At 39.7% G+C, this 24,719-nt stretch overlaps 2 protein-coding genes across 4 annotated transcripts in view; one reads left to right on the top strand and one right to left on the bottom strand.

Moving 5' to 3' along the window:
* Positions 1-1,155: 1,155 nt before the first annotated feature.
* LOC131471702 (potassium voltage-gated channel subfamily S member 2-like) lies at positions 1,156-21,483 on the bottom strand. 3 transcript variants are annotated; one of them, XR_009242017.1, is made up of 4 exons: positions 21,378-21,483; positions 8,323-8,479; positions 4,655-4,757; positions 1,156-2,145 (listed from the first exon to the last, which is right to left on the bottom strand). XR_009242017.1 is itself a non-coding variant. In XM_058648405.1 (3 exons), exon 3 carries the CDS (start codon positions 11,915-11,917, stop codon positions 10,478-10,480), a length of 1,440 nt encoding a protein of 479 aa, XP_058504388.1. In that variant the 5' UTR covers positions 11,918-11,919; positions 12,160-19,249; positions 21,378-21,474; the 3' UTR covers positions 8,622-10,477. The 3 variants fall into 3 exon arrangements, 2 of the variants coding, with proteins under 2 accessions (XP_058504388.1, XP_058504387.1); XM_058648405.1 differs by lacking the exons at positions 1,156-2,145; positions 4,655-4,757; positions 8,323-8,479 and adding exons at positions 8,622-11,919; positions 12,160-19,249 and having other exon boundaries at positions 21,378-21,474; XM_058648404.1 differs by lacking the exons at positions 1,156-2,145; positions 4,655-4,757; positions 8,323-8,479; positions 21,378-21,483 and adding exons at positions 8,622-11,919; positions 12,160-19,508.
* A 648-nt stretch (positions 21,484-22,131) lies between these two features.
* The window catches only part of LOC131470823 (NIPA-like protein 2), a 31,554-nt gene continuing 28,966 nt past the window's right edge, over positions 22,132-24,719 (top strand). The window contains exon 1 of the mRNA XM_058646828.1: positions 22,132-22,392. Coding sequence (XP_058502811.1) covers positions 22,324-22,392 — 69 coding nt within the window. The 5' untranslated portion in view covers positions 22,132-22,323. The remainder of the gene's footprint in view (positions 22,393-24,719) is intronic.

The following is a 24,719-nucleotide window of genomic DNA, read 5'->3' as shown; positions in this document are numbered from 1 at the left end:
CAGCCTAAAATCTGAAGACACCCACGATTGTCGGAAGGTCTGGATCTGGCCAATTATCTTGTAGTGTGGGGGCAGACGACATATAAAATAATGCACATCTATAAACACATACAGAATCAACAACCGTGATCTCAAGCTTATGTAGCATTTGTTGGGTTTTTATGACACAATATTTATTATGACCTTTTTGCATCTTGCACTTGACAAATACTCCAAAAAACTAACACTGAAACTAATAAAAACTACTCTAAAACTAAGCATTTCCAAAAAATAAAACTAATAAAAACTGGCAGACCCGCTCTTAAAACTAACTAATTTTGAAAACAAAAAGTCAAAACTATTATAACCTTGGTTTGAGTGCCCTACTTTAAGAGGAAATAATAAAAGTGTAATTTCTACCATATACAGTATCTATTGTATATAATGCATAATGCTGTGTACTGATACTACACTCTAACATGTAACAAGTCTGATATGATACAGTCTAGGTAACCTCTACCTCACATACCTTTACTGTTCACTGCACTTTATTAAAACTCACTATTCTGGGTCTGCGTAGAGAAGAGCATCAGCTTCCTTGTGAGCTCAAAGAGAGACAGAGAGGTCCAGAAATAATTATCATCGTCCTTTGTCTGATCCTTTTTGTGTATGATGGGTTTTTTTCCCCAACCTAATTTTTGATAGAATGTCCACCATTGTTGTTGCAACATTATTAAAAATAATAATAAAAAAAATAACACTTTGCAAAATGTGAAAAGATCAGCGCATGTCTCCATAGAGACTCCCACACCTGAAATTGCTTTTTGTCCTCACTGCCTTGCAGTGTACATAAATGACCACAGAAATAGATATGACATTAGAGTCAATAAATAAATTAGTTGTGTCCTAAAACAGTGCATTACAGCGTGAGTGGACACAATTTCCTTGGAAAAAGCAGTGATAATGTGGGGGTAAGACAAACCCACATATTTTCATTTAGAGTTCGTGTCTAGTGATTTATTTAATATGTTGACAAGAGGAGAGTTTTTTGTGAAGGAAAATAACAAAATTTGCAATAGTTAGTTATTAGCGGAAAGCTTTTGAAACTATCAAAAATAATTGTTAATTGAAATTTGTACATGTACAATGGACAGACAGGGAGGAGAATGTTTTAAAAAAAGAGGAATACGAGAGAATAATAGAGGAACACAACTTATATCTTATCCATAGATATGCACAAAGATACACTCGAGGTTGTGCTCAAGCACCTGCAGTATTTCTAACTTTATCCATCCATCCATGCATCCATCTTCTACCACTTAATCCTCCACATAAGGGTTGCTAGTGCCAATCCCAGCTGACGATAGGCGGGGTACACCCTGGACAGATCACCAGTCCATCACAGGGCCACATAGAGACAAACAACCATTCACTCTCACACTCACACTTACGGTCAATTTACCTAATCTCCATATTGCATGTTTTTGGACTGTGAGAGGAAATTTCTAACTTTATATTAGATTTTTTCCATGTGGCCTTTAACATCAGTTTTTGATGTAGGCCTAATAATGCCCCAAACATTGTATTTGACTCAAATATACAACAGCAGTTATGTATACAGCGCTTTGGTAGATCCATATACAGTAGACTAGGAATATAAAAATATAAAAATGAATAAATATGAAGGGGTGCCATCTTTTTTCCCACTTGAGCCACATCTCCTGAAATGTCTGTGGACGCCTCAGTCTTATCGACTTACCGTCCTTCCCTCTTCCCCATGAGGTCTGAGAGGGGAGATGTGTCCCTGGTGGACTCCACATCATATGTCAGCAGTGACAGAATGTCATTTACTCCACACCCACACAGACTCCGCTCCCTTTTTGTTTATTACAGCGGCAACACAACACACGGGAAAAAATACATGAATTCCTTTGGATCAAAGAGAATCAGATTCCAGTAAAGCCCTTTACTGGTGTCCACAACACAACATGTTTTCTGAGGTAATGTTTAACATCCATCACCCTCCTCACATGTGTGAAAGGCTTAATTAATGGTGACCTTATAAGCGAGTGAGTGAGAGTCCTGTGCGTATACGTGCCGAGTGGTGAGAGCTGTCCATGACAGAGTAATGAGCTCCGCGAAATTATTCATCAGTCCCCAGTGGCTCTAGAAGATACAAGGTGAAAACAGCGTCTTACATATGGAATATTGGTGTGACATTTCAACAAAAGGCAGTCACCACTGTCTGCTCCAGAGTTTTCTCCTGTGGTTCCATATATGTAGGTGAGATTCTTAGGGTTCCCCTTGAGGGTGGGTTACTTTAAGGGCCTGTTGTTGTGTCTTTACGCCACAGTGTGTCTGGTACATGGGTGCACGCATATACCATAAGTGTCTGGCATCTCGGTTTTTAGAGGCGATGCAACTCACTGAAAAGTAGAAATTGTGTATTCAGATGTGTGCACACAGAGGAGAGCTGGTGTCTGTGGGGCGCAACGGGAGTCTAGGTGCGTTTGCTCAATTCAACTTGACGTTCCCTCACTAATAGATTGAAAGTGTCTGGGATGAGCAAATTCCTCTGCCTCTTTGCCTCCATTGCTCCTTTCTCTTCCTCTCCAGTGATTCAATGTGATGTGACAGAGCTTGGAAGTTGGGGTTTTGAACTTAGATGCCCTCCCTGCCAAGGAAATTGTTCTCCAGCTATATTTTAATCTCAGGGTGCTTTCATACCTCGCTCGCTGTTCCGAAATTGGGGACGTTTCTCCCCTAGATCGGTTCTAATGGGCTTGTGTGAACACGGCAATCGCACTCCGTTCGGGCACAAATCAGTGATCGGTTGCAATCGCTACACATTTGCAGTGTGTACACAATTTCCGAGTAGTATCCAGCTGCATTTATGACCTACAGCGCTGTTGTAACAGTGCCACTACTAATGTTACATTTAACTAAGGTTACATTCTAACATATTGCTCCCTGAAATGGAACATAATACAGGTATGAAAACATCTTCAATGTCACTACAAGTGCACACTGGAATTGATTCATTTAATGGAGGCAACAGCAACACTGGTCCACTAGTAAAGCAAGCCAGTAGCAAACCGGTTTGACTGAAAACCTGAGGAAGTGCCCACAAAAAGTTTGAACTGAATTGTACTGCCCTCATTCAGCAGTTTGGTTGAACAAACCTTTTGTCCACACCTGCTCTGCTACACATAAATGCTCCCTCACTCAGGTCTGATAGTATTGCTTGACAGAGCCTGTTTTTAAGGACACAGCATACACATAAAGTCAGCTTCCGTTCATCATGAGCAAACAGAGGCAGAATAATAATATCAACAACAACCTGAATCACCAACAGCTTTAAATAAACATTGAGTGACATATTGCACATCGATGTGGCTTATGCTTAATCTTTACAAACAGCCACAATAAAATAGAATAAAAGCACAATAAACCACATGACATCCATCTGTGTACTTCAGCTATTCTCTCAGATTCATAGCAATATGGATAATAAGAGAACAAAAGGCTGCATCTTCTACCCGGCCTTTCTTTCATCTTGTGTTGCTCTCAGCCCATTTGATGTCCCCAGTGATTGACTTCTATGACTGGAATTCAGGAAGGCTTTTTCATCTTTAAAAACCATTACCATAATAACTTTCTCACTCTATTTTGTATCAATGGCTTTTGTTCTTTCTGTCCTTCACGCAGTTTCCCTTATACTGTATGTAAAAAACACAGCTTTGTGTGTTTTGTTACTTCTGTCACTTGTCCCTGTTTTCTCTCAAAGAGACACAACATCCTTTCATGTGAAAATTATGCCGTTCATTTAATGACACAGAACTAAACACGTCTATTAAAAACTGGAAACAACAAGTAATACATACATATATATACATATATATGTATATATATATATATATACACACACATATATATATGTATATGTATACATGATGTTATATTTATGTACTTAGTATTCATTTAGACATCATTGCCAATGAATAAGCAATAAGCATCACCCCTGGTGACGGTGGGGCCCCAGTAGTGTGTGAAACCCCCCCAACATTTTATCATATTAAAGAATTTCTTTAGATCTATTCAGACATCTACTGTAAATAGTGTTGAAGTTATTTGGTTTTGTTTTGGAGTTGACAATTGCTAATTTCAAATCAAAATTCATCTTAGGGCCCCATAAAGGCTTGCGTCGGCCCTGCCTTTCAGTTATCCTGGTGTACATACTGGAATGTTCATATCTTCATTTAATGAAGTGGACTGTTGTTGTACATTTGTTTCACTTCCGCAGCTCTCTCAACAAACTGCAACTTGAGCTGTTCATCGAAAGGTAACACTGTCACTCACCAGAGGTGACCAACATGTGTCAGAGGGCAGAGGAGGCAGCACCACCTTTACACACAAAACACCTCCACCAGAGTCTAACCTGAGATTATCCATGACAAAATTAAACACAGGGAATACTCGTGGAGCGCAGAGAGCCAGGCCGGAGCTCAGTTTGTTTGCATAATCAGATTCATTCCGGCAGTATGGTCTCCCTGGAGCAGCTGCAGCATTTTGCACAGTATAATTCCAACACCAGGTGGATTTCAAAGACAATTTAAACACATCATACAAGGTACAGTGCCGCAATTATATCAAATTAGGCAATTATCACCCTTACCCACTGCAACAGGGAGTTGAATGTAGTCCTCGGTATTTAGTGAGGTGATGATTAAGGAAGATCAATGGAGTAAAAGGAAGATAGGGAGGAAAAGTGAGCGACTCTGTGAAACAGAAAAAGATTCATTATGCTGTTATATTCAAGTCATGCCGCACAATATGTTATCACAGCTACTGCTCGTTACACTTTCTCACGTTGTGGTAAGAACGGCACAAATCCCACGTCTTGCCAGCTGCATAAAGCATCTGTGCTCTCTCCTATTCTCTGCTTAATCTTAACTTGAACTGTCTTTACTTAAGGTACAATAACTTCATTATTGCTTCAGTGAGTCATGTAGAAAACCTTCATCACAATCATGAGCTGTTTGATTGAAAATAACTCACTAGTCCTCTACCTTAACTCATATTTCTTTTTATTAATGCTGCTGCTGCAGCTGCTGCAGCAAAAAAGCTAAGACAACGATATTTTTTTTTGCCATTTAGACACTTTGAAATCTCAGGGTTTTTGTCTACGTCATCCCACCAGGCTCAGGTGCATTTCATTTTTCAGATTCAATCTTTTTCAAGCTTCACCAATCAAACTGTCTGAACTGCTGTCCTCGGCTCATCCCGGAGAGAAAATGATTCAGGAGGGAAGTAATAACACACACACACACACACACATGCTCAAGCATGCGCAAACTGCATTTACGAACACATACATATCTCACACACAGCGACAGACAGACGGAGAAACGATCTGTGTGCACCTGCCAGCCATTTCTCCTCTCACTCCTAAGTTAGGAAAAGTCTGATTGCATCTGTCCTCTTGACCTGACCTACCACCGGCAATCTGAGCGTAATAATGGATCCAGTCTGAGCCTTTCTGCCTCGCTGTATCACCTGTGGGAGCAGCAGTGTTCAGTTCAATACATAGTTCAATTCCTTCATTTAAAATCATTCTACATTATCTGCAGCGGAAATATAATATTCTTGATACACAGGAGTTTTTTGCTCTAATAACTAATTCCCCCCTCACACACACAAACACTGAGAGATTATATTCCAGTCCATAGAGGCAGATGTGTAAAATTGAGAGATGGATGATATGAAATGGTTTCAGAGTGAGTTTGCCTGGTTCCTGTGGAAGTGTGGTTATACTATAAATCCCCTAAGCAGTTAAAAGCATCCAGGCTGAGGTAATAAGAAATATATATATATATATATATATATATATATATATATAATTTTTTTTTTTTTCCCCTTCCTTAGGCAGAATTGTCAATCTGCAACAAAACATTTTGTGCATGCAATTTCTCTTGTGTAGCTGAATATTAATACCCTCATGCTGTCCTAAGTAAGTAAATAAATGAATGAGTGAAACTCTCCAAAGATGAGGTAAGTGTTAACAAAGCCTCCTGGAATGTAAAGGTTATCAACATTTCACAGGAGTCAGATTGTGGTTTCAGTCCAGCTCCTCTGCCTCTACATATCGAGGCTGGGATGATTCAAATTCTTTGCTGTGACTGCCACGGCTGTAGCATCCAAACAAAGCTGCCAAAGTACATTCAGACTCAGCTGTGGAGAACAACGGTGCATTTCCAGCCTTCAAAGCCACTTAAATCAAACTACATCGAGAGTTTCATTATAAATCATGGACATTATTTTCATAAAAGCAATTTTGGCAAATAGTAGCTAGAATTCACAAAGTGTTTGATGAGGACATGTTGTGCTCGCAATGAAATGTCTGTGGTTTTGAGTCCAAAAACATCCGTCTGAGTGGATGAGACTTTTGCAGTCGGCACGTGTCAATTGCGGAGATTAACCCACAGGTGACAAAGCTCCACTTATCCAATAACCTGAGAAATTGTTCCATCTCTGACTATGTTTTATTGTGTTTATTTTCTGACTCTCTTTTAGTCTTCCTTTTTTTCTTTTCTTTGCAGAGTAAGAAGTCATGAGTAGCAATTATTCAACCATCGAGATCTGTAAGCAGATTAGATGTGTAGCAGCCAACAACTGCTCTTTCTTTCTATCTTTCTTTTTTCTTTCTTACTCTCCGCTGTGATTGATCAAAAACCTTCTCTGATGCTACTTGTGAAATTGCATTTACATACTCTTAGTATTTTCTAGTTTTATTTCTATATTATCTCATTGTGCTTTTCTTTTATGGTACTTAATTGTGTTTGCCATGCAAACAGCTTATCATTCACCTGAAAAGAGGATTCTGCAATTTTGCTGCACCTGTGCAATGACAATAAAGACTTTCTATTCTATTTTATTATGTTGTGGAATGGACTGCCATGACACACTAGACAGGCTCCTTTATTGTCAATTTTTAAACCTCTTTTAAAGACTCACCTGTTCTCCTCTGCATTTGAGAAAGTGCGAGTCTGTTGTTCTGCATTTTATGGGTGAGATGTCATACTCACGTGCTTTATGTCTTTTATGTTTTTATTTACTTTTGTTTGTTTTTTCATTCCTTACGTTCTTATTATTATGTTTAATACTACTGTAAAGCACTTTGGTCGATTGCTGTTGTTTATTAAATGTGCTTTGTAAGATTGGATTGGATTGGATTGGATTCTATTCTAAGTAAATAAATGAATAATCCTGCCTGCTGTACCTTTAATGTTAGTAGGATTAGTAGGTTTTTTTTTGTTTTTTGGTTCATATTGTGCAGTAAGAGCCAGTGTTTGCTGTGATACTGGACAAAGTGAAATGTTGTGAAGATGTTCAGTAAGCCTTAACATGGTGTTGTGATATGATTGACCAGCAGACTGACACTGAACTCATAGCATGGTAGAAAATCCAACCTAATCAATCAATAGCTATGTTAAGGACGGCCTTGAAGTTTTCTAGAAGGCATTCATGGCATTCATGGAATAATAAAATCACTGTCAAATTGTGTAAGTATGATAATATTATGCCTTGATTTTTTAAATTGAAGCCGCACTTTACTTTTTGTTCTTTTGAAATATTGGTTGCAATCTTCGTTGTGGAATTATCAGATCAAAACACTCAACATGCTTGTTGACACAAACACACTCTGACCTCACCAGCGTGTTCAACATCACCTGCGTTCTGCATAATATATGCACAACTTCTTAAGATGATAATTAGTGACGCCATGAACTGTGTAATGAGAGATTATTTTTGGAGATGTTCATTGATCAGACACGGTGGGAAGCAGGAGAAAGTGGGGGGTGGGGGCGTGCGGCGAAACAAGCACACTGAAAAGATCTAATTTTCCCACGCAGTTTAAAGCGAAAGGGATTGTAGCAGATGGTAATGTGCAACAACATGAAATGTCTGCTTAGTAACAGTGTTATACCCAATCAATATGGTCTGTATTCGACATGCTGTCTGCTTTGTTTGTGTACAGTACACAAAACATCACACATACGGAAGCGCATGCATCATTCTCTTCGTATTCTCCATCAGCGCCGCAGTATTTTTCTTCTTTTGTCCTTGTGACAGGAACAAAGTCAGTGAACTTAATCAAAGGGCACTGATGTAATTAAAAATCTATTTATTAAACCAGCCCTGATTATAAAGTACAAGTTGAAACACTTACACGTGAGCCAAATTTAAAAATAACCTCCGAAAAGGGCCTGAGAATTTCAGTTCTAGTGAAAAAAGAATGTTGTGGGGTTTAATCTCTGCTGGTGAAGAAGAAAAACATTTTACTCTGTAATAATCTGAGGTGCCATCTGTACTCAGCTGTGTGCCAGACAGGCTGTGGGCCTTCCTTACATCCATCACCACAGTCAGAGGGTAATGATACAAGCGAGCCGAGGGGAGGCAGAGGCCACACATCTTTGTCCTCCTCAGGATTCACAGTGACCTACACACACAGAGAAAAGAAATCACTGACTTTCAGCCACATCTTCTCATCTTATGTTTCTCCACTGCCTTATAGTAATTCTCCATCTCCTCACAAACTCTATAATTACTTTCCACTCGGTAAGACGGATCACTTCTTCTTTTCTGTTGAATTTTTTTTTTTTTTTTTTTTCAAATGTCACCTGTTACCTCTGTGAAGTTATCCTGGTATTTTCCCCGCATGCTAGTTTGGTGTTTTGGATTCGCTCCCACTGGGAAAAGGCTTTAAAGGTTTAAAGGAGTAAACAAAAGGAGAGTGATTTAATTGGCCTCAGATGTAGAGCTGATGTGCATTTGAATTACATCACCGCTACTCAGTCATTCACCTCTCATTCAACCCTGAATATGACACTGTGTCCTAATATTGATATGATGTTATGAGTATATTCAGTATACTTTGGTCTTTACAGAGTACTTTTTGATTTTATTTTGTTGTCAGCCCCCTCATAGGCCACATTCTGTGTTTTTATGTTCAGACGAATTAGCCGTGACTACATTTATGTACAAACATCTGCATGTCATCACAAATTAAACTGGAGACAATGAATTCAAAATTGTCTTTTAACTGATGAATAAATGTATGAATGACCTCCAAGTACCGAAAAATTACTGTGACAAGAAGAAAGAAGCTGTTTCATGAGCTGGCTTCAAAATAAAATGCTCTAAAAACTGTACCAAAATATGACATGACAAAATAACTGATCGTTTAGAGTTTCAAACAGCTCTTTTATTCTTTAAAGTGAAATCAATGCCTCTAAATTAGTGCTCTCTGGTGAATTCCTGCTACTGTGACAAAGCTGTTTACTGCTGGGGGAAAAAAGCAGCAGGGAGAGGGTTTGCACTGACTTCACTCAGGCCCAGTTAATAAAAAAACCCAAAAAAAAAACATGTTTTATCCAGACACCTTGAGACTTGATGGAAAAGGGAGACCTTTGCAGGCTGTCACTGCCATTTTTCTCCGCAGACAAAACCCTTGTAAAGTGGCAGATTTAAGTCGGGCATAACAGAACGAATACAAGGGCATTGTGTTTTCTCTGTAAGACTTGTAACCACTGGCCTCAAATTCTGTCTGTTTGTCTGTTTTGTTTTCCATCAAAAAAAGTGTAAAAAAAACAGTAGGTTTGATGCATCTACAGTGTTGTTGAAAACACATCTGTCACTGTCAATTATGTGTGAAACACCCGGCAGTTTATTAGTGTGGTGTATTGGGCGATTAAAAAAACACGCATTTGTTTTCTCTTCTGAAACGGTGATGCAGCCAGAGAATAAAATCATCTGAGGGAAAAAAAAACAGGATCTCACCTCTGAATGGTTGTTACTATGCCTGTCAAAATGTTTCAGTCGCTGCGTCAGTCACAGGTACAAATCCCTTTCACCCCTTCAGGCTTAAAACACATGATCTCACATGGTATGACACTAAGACCCTTGCTCTGATCTGCACATTCAATGACGAGGAAAGAACATTATGTGTGTTTTTTCTTGTTTAATACACTTTGCTTTTTAATTTTAACTGCACGTCTGGAGGTTTTTTTTTTGTAGCAACACCACAATTACTGTACATGTTGACACGCTTTCAAAAAACAACAACAGCATACAGTACATCCGGAGTTACTTTCAGACAGATTTGAATACAAGTAAAGCTGGACAACAGTGTGACACCTTCTAGGATGGTAAATGACTACAGCATTCTCTGGCTTTTTATAATCTGATGCTGTCACGTTTCGTTTGGTCTATTATTGAAGGGACAATAACAGCACACAGTGTGATATTATATATTTAGGCTGTGCTGTACATTTGCTTATACTTTCTTTTCGTCACTGACACATGGATCAACACGTTATTGCACCGGTGGATGGAAGTGGGTTTTCTTTCAGCACCGTGGACAGCTCCTCGTGCAGCCGCTGCTGCGTGAACGCGGACACCCCACCCACGTGCACGCGCGTCCTCCCGTCAAAGTGCTTCAGTGTATTGACTCATTCAGACTCTGCTCGCTGGGTGAACTCCGACTCATGTTTGACAAGCTCGCCATCAGGGATTTGACTTTGTGCGCGTAATAGTTTCTCAGGTTAATGGAAGGAACCTGCTTTATGTCCTCGTCAAAATTGCAGCTTCTCATTGCGATCTCCAGCTGCTTCTGCTTCTTGTAGAAGAGGGAGAATTTATTGAAAATGAGCGTAATCGGAAGCACAACGACCAAGATCCCGGCTAGGATGCACGCCGAGGCGGTCAGCTTGCCCGCAATGGACGCTGGCACCACGTCTCCGTACCCTACGGTGGTCATGCTGACCGTGGCCCACCACCAGCACGCCGGGATGGTGGAGAAATCCTCGCTGTCCTCTTTCTCCACCGTGTATGCCATGACGCTGAAAAAGGAAACGCCGACAGCCAAGTAGAGAAGCAGCAGGCCCACCTCTTTGTAGCTGTTCCTGAGTGTGGCCCCCAAGGAGCGCAGCCCCGTGGAGTGACGCGCCAGCTTCAAGATGCGGAAAATCCTCATTAGCCGCAGCACCTGCGCAACGCGTCCCAGATTGGCAAGCGCTGGGCTGCTCTCCACCACCAGGTTAATCAGGAGTGTCAAGTAAAATGGAAGTATGGATATCAAGTCTATAACGTTTAATGGGTGCTCGAAGAAGTGCATGAGATCTGGCGCCACCACGAACCGAGCAACGAGCTCCAAAGTGAACCAGCCGATGCCAAAGAGCTCCACGGTCTCGAAACGGGGATCCTCCGTGGGCTGCCCCTCACTGTCCAACAGGCTGAACTCATTCATGCTGTTCATGCACATCGTGGCGATGGAGCCGAGTACCACCAGGATGGAGAGGATGCTGATGATGCGGCTTGGCACGGAGTAGCCAGGGTTGTCCAGCATTAACCAGATGCGCCTCCGTGCGCTCCCGAGCGGCTGTTTGTCAAACTTGGTCGCGTCGTTATAGAACTCCAGCAGCTCATCGAACGATGAAGTGGTGCTCCCTTCATCACTCCGGTCTTCCCAGTCCTTTCGGTCCTGATCCATTTTCCTACAGTGGTACGCGCTGCTGCAGCAGGAGTCGATGAAGAACTCGTTGATGCCCCAGTACTCGATCTCCTGACTAAAGGAGAAGATGCACAGCTCGGCCATGACGTGCAGCCGCCCCGTGTTGTAGAAATTCAACACGTAGGGGAAGAGTGCTGGGTTTCTATCAAAGTAAAACTCTTTCTCCGTGTCGTCGTAGTCGTCGCACAGCTCCAGTATGGATTCTTTGGATTGACAGTGGAGGAGACGCGCAAGTCTAGTCTCAGGGAACCGGGAGAGAGTGTCGGACTGGAGACGCTTTTTGAAGCCGCCTACGTTAATGCGGATGGCGGCGTTGTCGTCCATGTGAGCCCCGCTGCCCAGTTCCCCCAACAGCTGACCAGTCATGTCTGCAGAGGGGGACACACAGACACGCACGACACGCAGAAGACAATGAATGAAGGACCAGTCACATTAAGAAAAAGACACATACAATGGAGATAATTCTCAACTGAAACAAATACGAGATTATCATTTGAATTATTGTCACAAAACGATGCCCTTTTGTTACACAATGTTTCCCCCCAAATAAAACAGTTACAGGAGGAGCAGCATTTGGCTGAACTGAAACAAAGACACGTGTAACTTACTTTAAAGCTCAACGAATCCTCCTAGAAGAAGAGTCTGCGTTTCAACTTGGCTGATGCCATATTCCAATTTAGTGTTGCGTGGTTGGGGGCAGTTGAGTCTCATGATAAAAGGCAGAGTCATCCCCTGGAGTCCAGACAGGCGCGTCTGTCAGGTTGTTCCTTCACATCTTCAGCAGAGGAGACGTGAGCCTCGTCTACGAGAGCTCAAACATGACATTGTTTCCAGAAATTAAGAGAAAAAAACCTCTTCGAAGGCTTGTTGACGCGCGGTGGTTCTTACATCCTGCATCCAGCGGGAGGTTTACACGTTATTCATCCACAGGTATCAGCTGTAAAGACTGATACACGCCCTGACGGCCGCTTTTGTTTGTGCGAGGGAATTCCTCTCTCTCTCTGTTGCTGCGCAGCAACACGTAGCTCTCTCTCTCTATTTCTCTCTCTGCACCGCCTTCCTAAAGTGATCTCAGCAGCATCATCTCATGCTGCCGCTGAGGGGCGAGGCGCAGCTCCGGGAGGAGAGGTCACCAAGTAACGACCACACAGAAAGCATCCAGGCAGAGGATGAGATTTCCGATGTCGTTGTATGATAATGACTTATTTTTAAGCACAATGAGCTAATTAGATCTATATTAAAGAGATGTCATGTCGCATTCAGTAAGGACTATTAATGAGCTAGTACAGGTTATAGGTGTAGTGTGGATGAATGAGGTTCTAATACATTGTCAAAACCGAGACACTTACTTTCCTTTAGCCACTTAACAAATGTCTCAGCCAGTAGAATCTAGTGAAAATCTGGGGGAAATCTAAAAACACTTAATGTGAAAAAGCTTAACTGAAAGTAGCGATCAATCATCATCAAATTTCTCATGGACACTTCTAGTCATGCCCACACTCCGCTCTTCCAAAATCAGAACAGAAAACCCAACATTATGGATGCTGTCTTCATTAAAAAAACAAAGATGAATCACCGCTAGATTTCGCACAAACATCTCTAGCTATGTCCACGTTCACCTCTCCAAAAATCAAAACAGAAACCCCAATATGGATGCTGTCTGAATTAAGCTTTTGCCTCTTGTTAGATGTTCATTATAGAGAAAAATTAAATGGCTGAATGCCCTAAAATGGAGATGAATCACCACTAGAAACTAGAAATGTCCGCTTTTACCTCTCCAAAAATCAAATCCGAAACCCTGCTGCCTGTGGATATTTGTTTCTTACAGACGCACTTCTCTATAATGAGCATATATGGAGAGGAAAAAGCTTAATGCAGAAAGCATCCATAATATTGGGCTTTCCATTTTGATTTCTGGAGTGGTGGAAGTGGAAATGACAAATCTGGCTTGAGTCTACTGTGTTTTATGAATATGTTTCCCACTTTCTCCCCCATTGGACCGCCTTTTCTGATGAGAAATGTAAGTTTGTAAACGGCTCAGTCTCCTGCACCAAAGTCCATAGATAAATAAGCAGAAAAATCAATTTTTAGCTTGCAGAGACACGGGAGCTGTCAGCTGCTGCCCTGTTTGGTCAGTTTGTGTCACTAACTGGACAAAGGATTTTAAACACATTAGTTACAACATAATACATGTAAACCTAATGGAGGCAGCAGTGGACCAACAACCTCTCTGTGCCATAATGAAGTGATTATAGTTTTAGAGTGACACGACTTGTGTCACCTTGGTGATGGGGAGAAAATGGCAAGAACACGTAGCACACATTAAGATATCTAGAGCTGAAACAATTAATCGATGAATCGATTATTATTCATTTACTAAATTAATCGACAACTATTTTGATAATCGATTAATCGGTTTGAAACTTTTTCCATGACTAAAACTAGATTTCCGATTGCTTAAGCTTCTTAAATGTGAATATTTTCTTCATTTCTTTGCTCTTGATAACAAAGAAATCATTAAAAGTTAGTCATTTTGGTTTGTGGACAAAACAAGACATTTGAGAACATCATCATTTCCCGGTTTGACGAACACTTTTTCAAGGTTTTCTGATATTTTATGGACCAAATGATTAATCGAGAAAATAATCAACAAATTGAACGATTATGAAAATAATCATTAGTTGCAGCTCTAAAGATATCATAAACTTAAGCAGGCATACTCTTTTAATCAGATTAGACTTCCGTATATTAAGTCACAAAAATGAAATTTCCCTGTGTCCTCATTGGCAGCCATGTTTTCAAAACAAAACTATCACTTTAAGATCACAATTTTATTAAAGAGACATACTATTAATGGAAAAATTATTTAACAAAAGAGACTTTGGGTGCAGTGATATATACATATGTATATACATATGTATATACTGTTGTATGGAGTGCAAGGGTTTATAGGAGACAGACTTCAAAAAGACTCTGTAGGGATACAGTTCAACTACCAATTAAATAAAATGACCTTTATAAATGTTGATGTCACCACACCCAAAATATGTACCTTGAATCACATTTGGCACCAGAGACGCACCAGAGACGCACCATAATTAACAATGTCCCAAGATTATGAGTCAAATGCAGTTTTAAAAAACACACACACAGCTGCATTAAATTATGTGATGCCAAGGTTACAATTGATTGCTGCCTTGTTGGTCATTGATCAAACACATTCACTCCTCATGCAGCTTGGATCAATAGAATTAGCCTATGACATTCAAACTCATGCCACTGTCTCGTCAGTTTTCTCTGCAGAGCATGTGTGGAAATATCATGTTTGATCTACGAAAAGATAAAAACCTGTATGAGTATCATCAACATAATAACCTCCAGCACCTGCATTCACTTGGGTTAATATTATCAATTCAGCGGTGACATCATAAACGGCCCTGTCTGGCAGAAGAGAATGCCATTGTTAGAGAGGCCACCTTGCAGCACAGCCTCACTTTTACTGATGAAGTGTTTTGTCTCATGTGTTCTGATGTGTCTAATGAAGAGCATAACGTTTGCAGGCAAAAGCTGCCTTACATAAATTCTCTCTTAGGTCTGTGTGTTTTTAGTGCACCAACACTGGGCTCCTTGACAGCAGGCAAGAAGCAGGTAAATCGTTGATTACACTATGAAGTCGTCAAGGCTAATGTATAGTGTTGTTGCACTGGGGAAACCATCAGTGCTCTCTTGTTTGTGCAATGTGTCCTCTGAAAAGTACACATGTGGCCTATTTGTTAGTTACAATACACACTGTTTAAGTGGCCATGATAAAGTTTACAGCACTGTCACCTCATGAAATTGAATGGGAAGATTTAAAATGAAGGCCTTAATGGCAGTTATTGTTCCCTCAGGCTGCCGCGCCGTCATTTCAGTCTCTCCACACATTGATGTCATTTACTGGCCGTCCTCTTCAAGGCATTTAGGAAGCATTTCCACACTTGCTGTTGCTGGAAATATAGCCATAGGCTCCACACAGCACTGGGACTGTTTACTCCTTTACAGGGTCATTGGAAGATTTTTTTCCTCCCTATACAGCCAGCTAATTCATATATCATCATGCCTTTTTTTGCTCCCTACAATGGCAGCTAAAATGAGCACTGAATTCCCTGTACAGATTGGCTTTTATGAAACTGCATTCACTCACATTGAGAGGACATGTTATTTGCATGCTTTTAGGGATTTAAAACCTCACCAGGTACACCCAGTATGGCTGTAGGCTACTAGAGATTATGACAGATGTGTAGGATTTTGGATGCTTATTAAGAGCCTTGACAACACACATAACCCCACTCTGCTGATTGCAATTTTGTGAAATTACTGTACACGCCAGTTAATGGCCTTCACTTATGGGACCAATATATGGCTACTGTGGGGATGTTGTGCTACAATTATAATCCTATTTGGTCTTTTCTCTCATCCAGCAGGGTTTTATTGAATGTCTAGGTATCAGCCTATTCTCATTGTGATTTGGATCATTCTGATTATTTCTCGTCATATAAATCCTCACGGCAACTTGCTTGCACTGGCACATTTAGATGACAGTCAAATGGCAAAGCTCTTGGGATTACGACAGTCAGATTTTATTGTTTACTTGCTAGGAAACGCTCACAGGATATCAGATTTTGCTGAAAAATAATTGGTGCCTCCTCATTCTGCAAGCTCCATCAGTCACAAATGGTATCTCTGTGCACACGCATGCACACACACAGTTCTGCATTCTTTGTGTGGACACTCATATGTATTCCCTAGTTCCTTACCTTAACCATCAAAACTAAATGCCTAACCCTAACCTAAATCCTCCAATTCCAACCCTTACACTAACACCAGGTCCCCCAAAAGCCCTTTGAAAGATGCGAGGACCAGCCAAGATGTCCTCATGTTGCCAAAATGTCCTCACACCGTGTGGTTCATACTGTTTTTGGTCTTAATAAAGCCACACATACAAGAACACACACACAAACACAGACCCCTCCTCAGATTTCATTAGCGTCGGTACAGAGGCTCTTGATGTTTGTTCAGGATTACTGAGACTCTGAAGTACTCGTGTTTACCAGACTGTCATCTTCAGATTATTCACGTTCTGCTTTTCACTAAACTGCACAGCTTTTGATTCATTCTTCTCCCACATGGTTGAGTTTAATGCTGCTGCTTTGTGGAGGAGGAAACATTCCTCAAAGCTTATTCCTCCACAAGTATCCTTAAAACCTGCTTTATTATTGATAGCAGACCTTGCTTTTGAATACATTAATGTAAACATCTGTCATGATAGGTAAAGAAATATAATCAGGAAAAAAACGTTTTTCTCCTGTCGTACAATTATTCCATTTGGGTCTACTATATTTGATAGCCTTTCATGTATGTATTCCCGTAATATTCCACTTAATCCTATAGCTGCTCTGTTCGGATTAGCCCCTGATGGAACACCCCTTTCAAACTCTCAATCTAATTCCCTTGCATTTGCTTCTCTTAAAGCCCATCGGCTCATTCTGTTTAAGTGGAAGGACCGGGCCCCACCCTCACATGCTGGGTGGATCAGAGAATTCACAGCACATTTAAAACTGGAGGAACTACAATACCATAGCCTGGGCTCTGCTGCAAAATATTGCAAAGACATGGTAACCCTTCCTGGATTATTTTGAAAGCCTTCCACGTACCAGTGTGACTGGCTAAGGCCATCACAACCCCCCTCCTTTTCTCTTATTGTATTTATTATTTATATTTTCTGTTTTGTTATGTTTGTCCTTGTGTTTTTTTAATGTTACTGTCACATTGTGTATTATTATTATTATTATTATTATTGTTATGAGGTAAAATTCAATATAAAAAACAGTTGAAATATTGTTTTTTATATAAGCAGTGATGCTTAAGTGGTAGTAACTAGTCAAGCCTAGAAGATTTTTATAACATTAGTTAAACACCATGGGCTACAATATAAACCTGAAGGATTGTGAGATGACTGACAGGACACAATAGGAAAAACAAACAACAATATTTTATAGCACAATTAATACTAACCTTTTCCCCTCATAAATATTTGAGAATTTGGCAAATGAATGCACAAAATACAGCTGCAAACTATTCACACACAAAAAATGTCAAAAAGACACCACAAGCAAAAACCTTTAAAAACTACATCTTTAGCAAAGCTCATCATAGGTTTTCTACATAATAAATGTAGATAAATGTAAATAAATACAAAATGGTGATATTGAGGGTAACTAAAAAGTTCACCTGTTGACCTATAAACACACCTAGAATGTCCATTTAAGGATTTGTGTATTATTCCCACTGCAAATTACCGTGGGTGCACTTATGGCACAGATCCATGCTGCAGGTGCACTAACGGTCAAAAAAAAATTAGAAACATGACCTTTTATATCCCACCTGCAGAACTGTCAAGCACTTTGGGAATCTCTGTGATACAGAATTACATTTTTTAATTTAGGGTGAGTGTATTGACAGTGATACTGGTTTTTGATAGAGTTGTCTAAACAAAAAAATAAATAAAAAAAAAAAAGATGTCTTTTCTGCTTAACTGCTGTTCATCAAACATCTAAAGTTAGTCCTTGGCTTTTGCATTGCTGGTTAGTTTTGTCTTTGTAGTTTTATTCTGCATGTCAAATAACCCTTTAAATTTAAATTCTTGGTCTGCTTTCATTCTCATCTCATATCTTTTGATGGAGACTTTTTTGTGGAACCTCTGTATAAATCTTATCTCAAAATAATTGACAGTCTTATTGTTGCCTGCCAGCCCTGACCGTTGCACAAGAGATAAAGGAAATAAAAATGTCCTAAGGATTGAAATGATATATGGACTGGGCTGAATTCAACTCATGGGAAATAACTACTGCATTTGCCCATACTGTAGAATTAATATAATATCAAATGGCATTTAATTCAATTGGAAACGGAAGCTCTGGTGCCTGGATGCTATATATTTCAGTTAAGGTTGATTTCCATAGAAACCTTTTAGTACAATATACAGGTTAAATGCAGCAGGCAGAATAAGCGAAGGTTTTGAATTTAAAGTCTAAGTTTTCAAATTGAATAGCCCATAATCATATCATAACTCATTATCATACAACCCATTTCTCCCAGAGGGAATTATGACTTTCAGTGACTATGGCAGAGACAGAGAGAAAGGGCTGACAAAGAGTGGTTAGAGGAGAGACAATGACAAGAGAAAAGAAAAGACAGTAAGAAGATGGTATGATTTCACTCTTTCTCCTCTCTGCTTCAGAGCCTAAGGTACGGGCTCAAGTGAGAGCGTGTAGGAGTTTTTTTGTGTTGACTAAATCTGCAGCTCCCTATCTTTCGCTTGGCTGCCTTTCAAATTCTCTCTCCTTCCTTTGCTTTCTTTCCCACTCCCTTGCTATCTTTATCTGTCTCTCTTAACATTCAATATCAACTCTTTAGAATGTCATCTGTCTCTTTCACTCTTTACTAATATTTCCTTGCCTCAATGCTCCGAGATTCTTCCCCCTTGGAGGTGAAGGTTCAGATCGTCGTCTCTGACTGAAAACATCAGGGTGAAGTATATCTCTGGGGGATTCTTTTCACGCTAGGGAAAGCAGCCCAGACCCATCTCAAGGACAAAATCTGTCAGTCAAAGCCGTCTCTGAACATCTGTCAGCAAGGATGGATGGGCCAGCATGTCTCCTGAGAGATCCACAGAAATGTGAAAACATGCAGAATAAAACGTGCATTTACTCACCTCTACATTTTACATTACATTAATAACATCGAATGGGTCTTGATTATGACGGCAGGGAACGCAGGCTGACTCAGGACAAAGCGCAGACAAAAAAGGAGCAGCGTGAATATAAAGTGGCTGATTCCAGCTTTGATTGTCAAAAATTGAAATATAGACATATTAACAGCACATTACACCCATTTTCCATCCAACTGAGGTTTGTGTGTAATAATATGATGCACACTAATGGGCTCTGATGTCAAATGATAATATGTAGCAGAAGTGATGACCTAAATATAGAGAAAGCTCCCTGACAATAACGGGAACAATAAGATCTAATACTAGGTCTGCCCACACAGGAAAATAGTACAGCATTTTATACCTAACTTGCTGTTTATTTCTGTGCTTCAGCTTTATGTAGCTTTTACAGTCGGCTTGCTGTGTCTTTCAGATTCTCTGAGTAGCATTAACACACAGAGCCTTTACTGTTCTTTACTGTGAGGATGAAAGGACGCTCATCAGTGAGACACTGCTGACCTCTACTTTTAACGCAACGAAGCGATGTTGTTTATCATCCAGAACTTCAACACACAAGGGTGCCACAGGCCACCTTCTGGAGTCTGACTGGTCATTCCTTGTGCTTTATCACACCACAGTAACAGGGTCATAGGTGGGGAAGTGGCCTTAAGATTCAAAAACAACAGACATGCAAAAGACAACCCCAATTTCTCTAATGTCTGAGAGATATGTCATGTACACACTGCAATGTCTACACTATAACTGTTCCAAAAAATTTAGTTCATATCAATAATAATCAATAATGATCTATAGTGGCACCTGCTAATGAATCAACATTCTGTCTGTATACTTGGTCAATCAGATTTATCTGAAGACTGCTCTAGACTTTGGAATGTAAAATGCCTCCATTCAATATGTTTGATACATTAATTGTAAATTTACATATATAAAATGGACACCTGTAAAAGATGAATGTGTTGGTGCTGCGCAACAAAATAAACAAGCATTCACCATTCATCTATTAACACAATGAAACCAGCATCAGTGAGATCTCATAAAAGACCACGCAACAATGTGACATACTTCATCCCTTTGAATGGAAATGGAAATCAGATATCAGAGCCTCCTGATGTGGCTGGCTTTGTTTATCATTTTGTTGTACAATGGCCCATGTTTCATCCATCTTTCTCTCAGCTGCTTGTGATGTTTCCAAAAAGCACATTTGCAAATTCAGACACATAAGACACCTGTTGTGTGTAGGCGAGAACATCCCAACAGGTGGTACATCGTGGCTCTTATAAATCAGATGTCCAGCCATCTGGGAGGCTGTCACCTAGATTCCTGTGTTATCCTTCATGTGTCCAGCATAGGGCTGCAAAATGAATCAAAATCTTCATCGCAATAATATTGTGAATCGCAATTATTTTGGTAGGGGTATTTGTGACGGGAAAGTCCCATGCCTAATCTGGAGTACCTGCACTCCAAATTTAGAATGTTTCCATGGGATACTGCCAAAAAGAGCAATCTTGTTTATTTAGTCCAAAGGTGATTTAACAATATTATTTCAATAATAGGATTTACTTTCCCCACGTTTAAAATTAGATAGGATAAAACTGCATTAGCACCACACGTCTATCTTTCCATAAAACTGAAAGACTTAAAGTTTTCAATCCAAAAAGTGTAAATCTTGTGGCCAGCTGGCTACTTCATCTGACCTTGAGTTCACTAACAGGCAGCAGATGAGGCAAAGCAGAAAATTGCCTGAGGCCCAAACTGGGAAACTTCAGCCATATTTGAACACAAATTCACTATTGATTACACCTTTTTCCTCCACAAAACAGAGAAAGAGCTAAAGGACAAATACATTACATTAAAATAAGCTCTTACGTATAGAAAACAAACAAAATAAAGTATACACAATGACGTAGTTCATGGCCATGCTAAACCTAAAGTTCACATACAGAAAGCTAGCAAAACTTGCTATGATGACGTGACTTAAACACAGAGCACAGACACACCTTTGCTATCACTTATAAAAGATATAAGGAACATAAAACAAGTACAACAAGACAATACCGTGTTCTTTTTCCAGCCAGGAGCTGAATGTTAACCTCAGCAACACCGTTTTACGTTCATCTGTGTCTACAGACAAGAGCAGTCTATCACACGGGCAGGCACGAAAATTCACCAGAAGTATTTCAAAATAAAAACGGAAATAACAGGTTTCATTAACAAATTAAAAGCTTACCGGAAGTTGCTATAACTTTTTAAACTTTTAGTTCCATCCGAAATGTCCCATACTGGTGTGAAGAACAGCATGTATGTGATAGTGAATGGAAAATAAATAGATACTTACATGAATGAAAACAATAAATGCAGTTTGTGATGAAAAAATTGATTTCCGTCGTTCATTGTTATTGATTTAGTCATAATAATGTAATTTATATTTACACACACACATATATATATACACATAATGTGAAATTCACATAATGTGAAATGTGTAGATTATAACGAGAATGTGCTTCTGTTTGCGCCCAGTGAGCCGCTGGAGCGCTGTGGACACGCGCAACTGAAATTGCACCTGTTATCTCATGTCTCCTTCACGTACACCTCGTAATGTCGCACAGTAGCGCAGCTTCTCAGCGTAATAACAACTTGGCATTTCAAACAAAGTAGGCCTACCTACATTATGTACATTATTTATTGAAAGACATCATGATGCAGGTCACTGATATTCAAATCATGTTATAAATTGTAGACCAAGTGTCCATATAGTTAATACTCATCAGCTGAAAGTCTTTTTTTCCCGACTGCAGTGAAGTTATCACCAAACTCCTGATCCACGCTCTGTGGCGCCGCACGAAAACTTTAAAGTCTTCACTTTTAGTGAGACGACAGGGACGCGGGATGCAGAGAATGGGATGAGGCTGAAACAGTGGACAAATAAAAGATGTGAAAAGAGCGGCGGCTGTGATCGAGAAGAATATTATATTTTCCTTATCCGCAGGACAAGGAAAACATGGCGAATTCAAGCTTTCCTTTCTGGAGCGCTGCCCATCGAGCTGAGATACTGGAAAACCCTCTGCAGGTAAGTTGGTCAAAATGTGGATTCTCATGAAAGAGAAAGTAAAGTGTTGTCTTCTTTGGCAGAACAGATGTCATTTCACAGTCTGCGGGACATATGGTCATATGTATAAACGTGTTAATACCATGGATACCGTTTATTTTGATTAGGCTTATTACATAAAAGCAGTTTAAATGTAAATTCATATGAGAATAGGAAAACATTTACAAAACAGCCACACTATTCAAATTTGGTAAGTTATAATAATGTTATAGCACATCAGGATGTAGCCAGAGCTCGTTTTGATAGATGTATTCATGTAATAACAACAACAGCAACAACATTAATAATGTGCAAATGATTTAAACAGAGATACAAGAAAAGAAAATGTTTCCAAATGTTTGACTGAGAATGTACAGAAGCACAATTATTAGTGAAATATTTAGTTACTACTACTACTATGACTACTACTACTACTAATAATAATAATAATAATAGTAATGATGATAACATTTATTTATTTATTTATTTATAATCTCAAAGATGCTTTAAAATTAAATTCCTTCCTTCTGAAACATTCAGAACGTTACTTGAAACTTATTTTCTAACTTATTTATTATTTTTGTTTTGTGGCTTGACCAAGTCCAAAAATACTACACAGATCATCCACTACATAACACAAAGTATAGACACAGTTGTTTTGTACTGTCCTGTAGTATGGTCACAAAGAAAGTTTTTCTTTTTTCTTCTCCTCCTGTTTCATTAAACTTTCAGGAAGTTCTCTTCCTGAACTTGACTTGGAGCGGAGTATTACACACCAATGCCCAAAATGAGATTATGTTAGTCTCTGAAAAACATCTCTGAATACAAAATATAACCTCAGCGTCTGGAGCTTTTTGGGTAATGAGCACTCAGTGTGTGGATGAGGGAGCCAGGCAGCACAGAGATCTATGGTTGTTGGCACCTGTCACAACTATTTTCTAAAATTGAATATGGCTGTAACACTGTGACATAAGGGGATTTTATTTCTCAGGAACCTTGATCTTTGAAAACTGCACCTGCTACATCTGTGCAGAGTTTTGTCTGCAAATGTGTAATGATGCAGAGTGTGTGTGTGTGTGTGTGTGGGGGTGCAATTTCTAATTTTTCTGCTTTGTGTGTGAGGGTGTTCTTGTATTGTTTGCCTCTTTTGAACTTTTTCTGACATAAACACTGACCTTGTCAGGACCAGCAGTCCTGAAAACCTGGTCCTGTTGAGGCAGTACCTCATTTCGAGTAATTGGTTAAGTTTAGAACTACGATTTAAAGTGTGTTGAGGTGAAAGTTTGGGTTTGACCGAAACTGGTTCTGGTTAAAGTTAGTAATAACACTTTGTCTATGCCAGGGGTCTGCAACCTTTAGGATGAAAAGAGCCATTTTTGTTCCCTCTCTACCCAAATAAAATCAATGTGGATTAGAGTGTTAAAATAGTGTATTAACAATTCAAAATGAAGAAAAACTAAAAGTTTTATTTAGAAAAAACACTGTAGTTATAGATGAATGCCAAATGTTGTGTGTCAAATTTGAAATTTGAACAGTATAAAATATATTTAAAATGACATTTCTTTGAATCCTTGTCTCAATATCCAAAACCAGGCCAAAAAAATGGAAACTATGTTCAAGTGTTTTTCCAACTCTCTCTTCTCTGGTGACAAAGACGCTGATTCCCCGGCTTGCTGCAACAGCGTGAGTGAAATTACCATAATTTCACTCATGTTAGTTTTGACTTGAAACAGTAGGACGTTTTCCTACAGCACAAACCGTTGTGTAATTTCATTAATCCAAAGTGCCCTTGTGCAAAAGTGTCGCCTGTGATAAGCTTGATGTTAAAGGGTTCAAATTTATCCACAAATGAAGCAATTTGGATTGTATGTAGTTCATGCTTGAGAAAACCTGCCGTGCACAAATAGGTATGTGGATTCAATGATGGACAGTGTACCTCTTCATGTACACATTACTGCATTTAAGTGTCTTTTTAATATTGTATTTGACATAGACATTGGATGTTTAAACTACTAGGAGCCACTGCAGAGGGGCTGAAGAGCCACATTTGGCTCTAAAACCATAAGGTTGCAGACCTGTGGTCTAGGCTAAGTCAATGCAGTGTCCTTAGAAAAATAGCTGTGCGATCCTGTGAGTGTGTGTGTGCCAGAGGACACATTCTCTTCATGCTCATCTTCCCCTGTCAGTGCGTCTCTCTCTTTCTGCCATGTTTTGTCCGTGTGACATGAGGGGCACAGGGAGAGAGATAGAGAGAGAGAGAAACTCAGAGGGAGAAAGGGAGAAGAGGAGGAGGAATGAGAGGCGTGGGT

This window comes from Solea solea, chromosome 13 (assembly GCF_958295425.1).
Source record: "Solea solea chromosome 13, fSolSol10.1, whole genome shotgun sequence".
Classification (NCBI taxonomy): domain Eukaryota; kingdom Metazoa; phylum Chordata; class Actinopteri; order Pleuronectiformes; family Soleidae; genus Solea; species Solea solea.
Note: the sequence above shows the minus strand (reverse complement) of the source record. Positions and strands in the feature narration are given on the sequence as shown.

Excerpts from the sequence above, each read along its gene's own strand:
- LOC131471702 (XM_058648405.1), bottom strand. The coding sequence starts at position 11,917 with ATGACTGGTCAGCTGTTGGGGGAACTGGGCAGCGGGGCTCACATGGAC.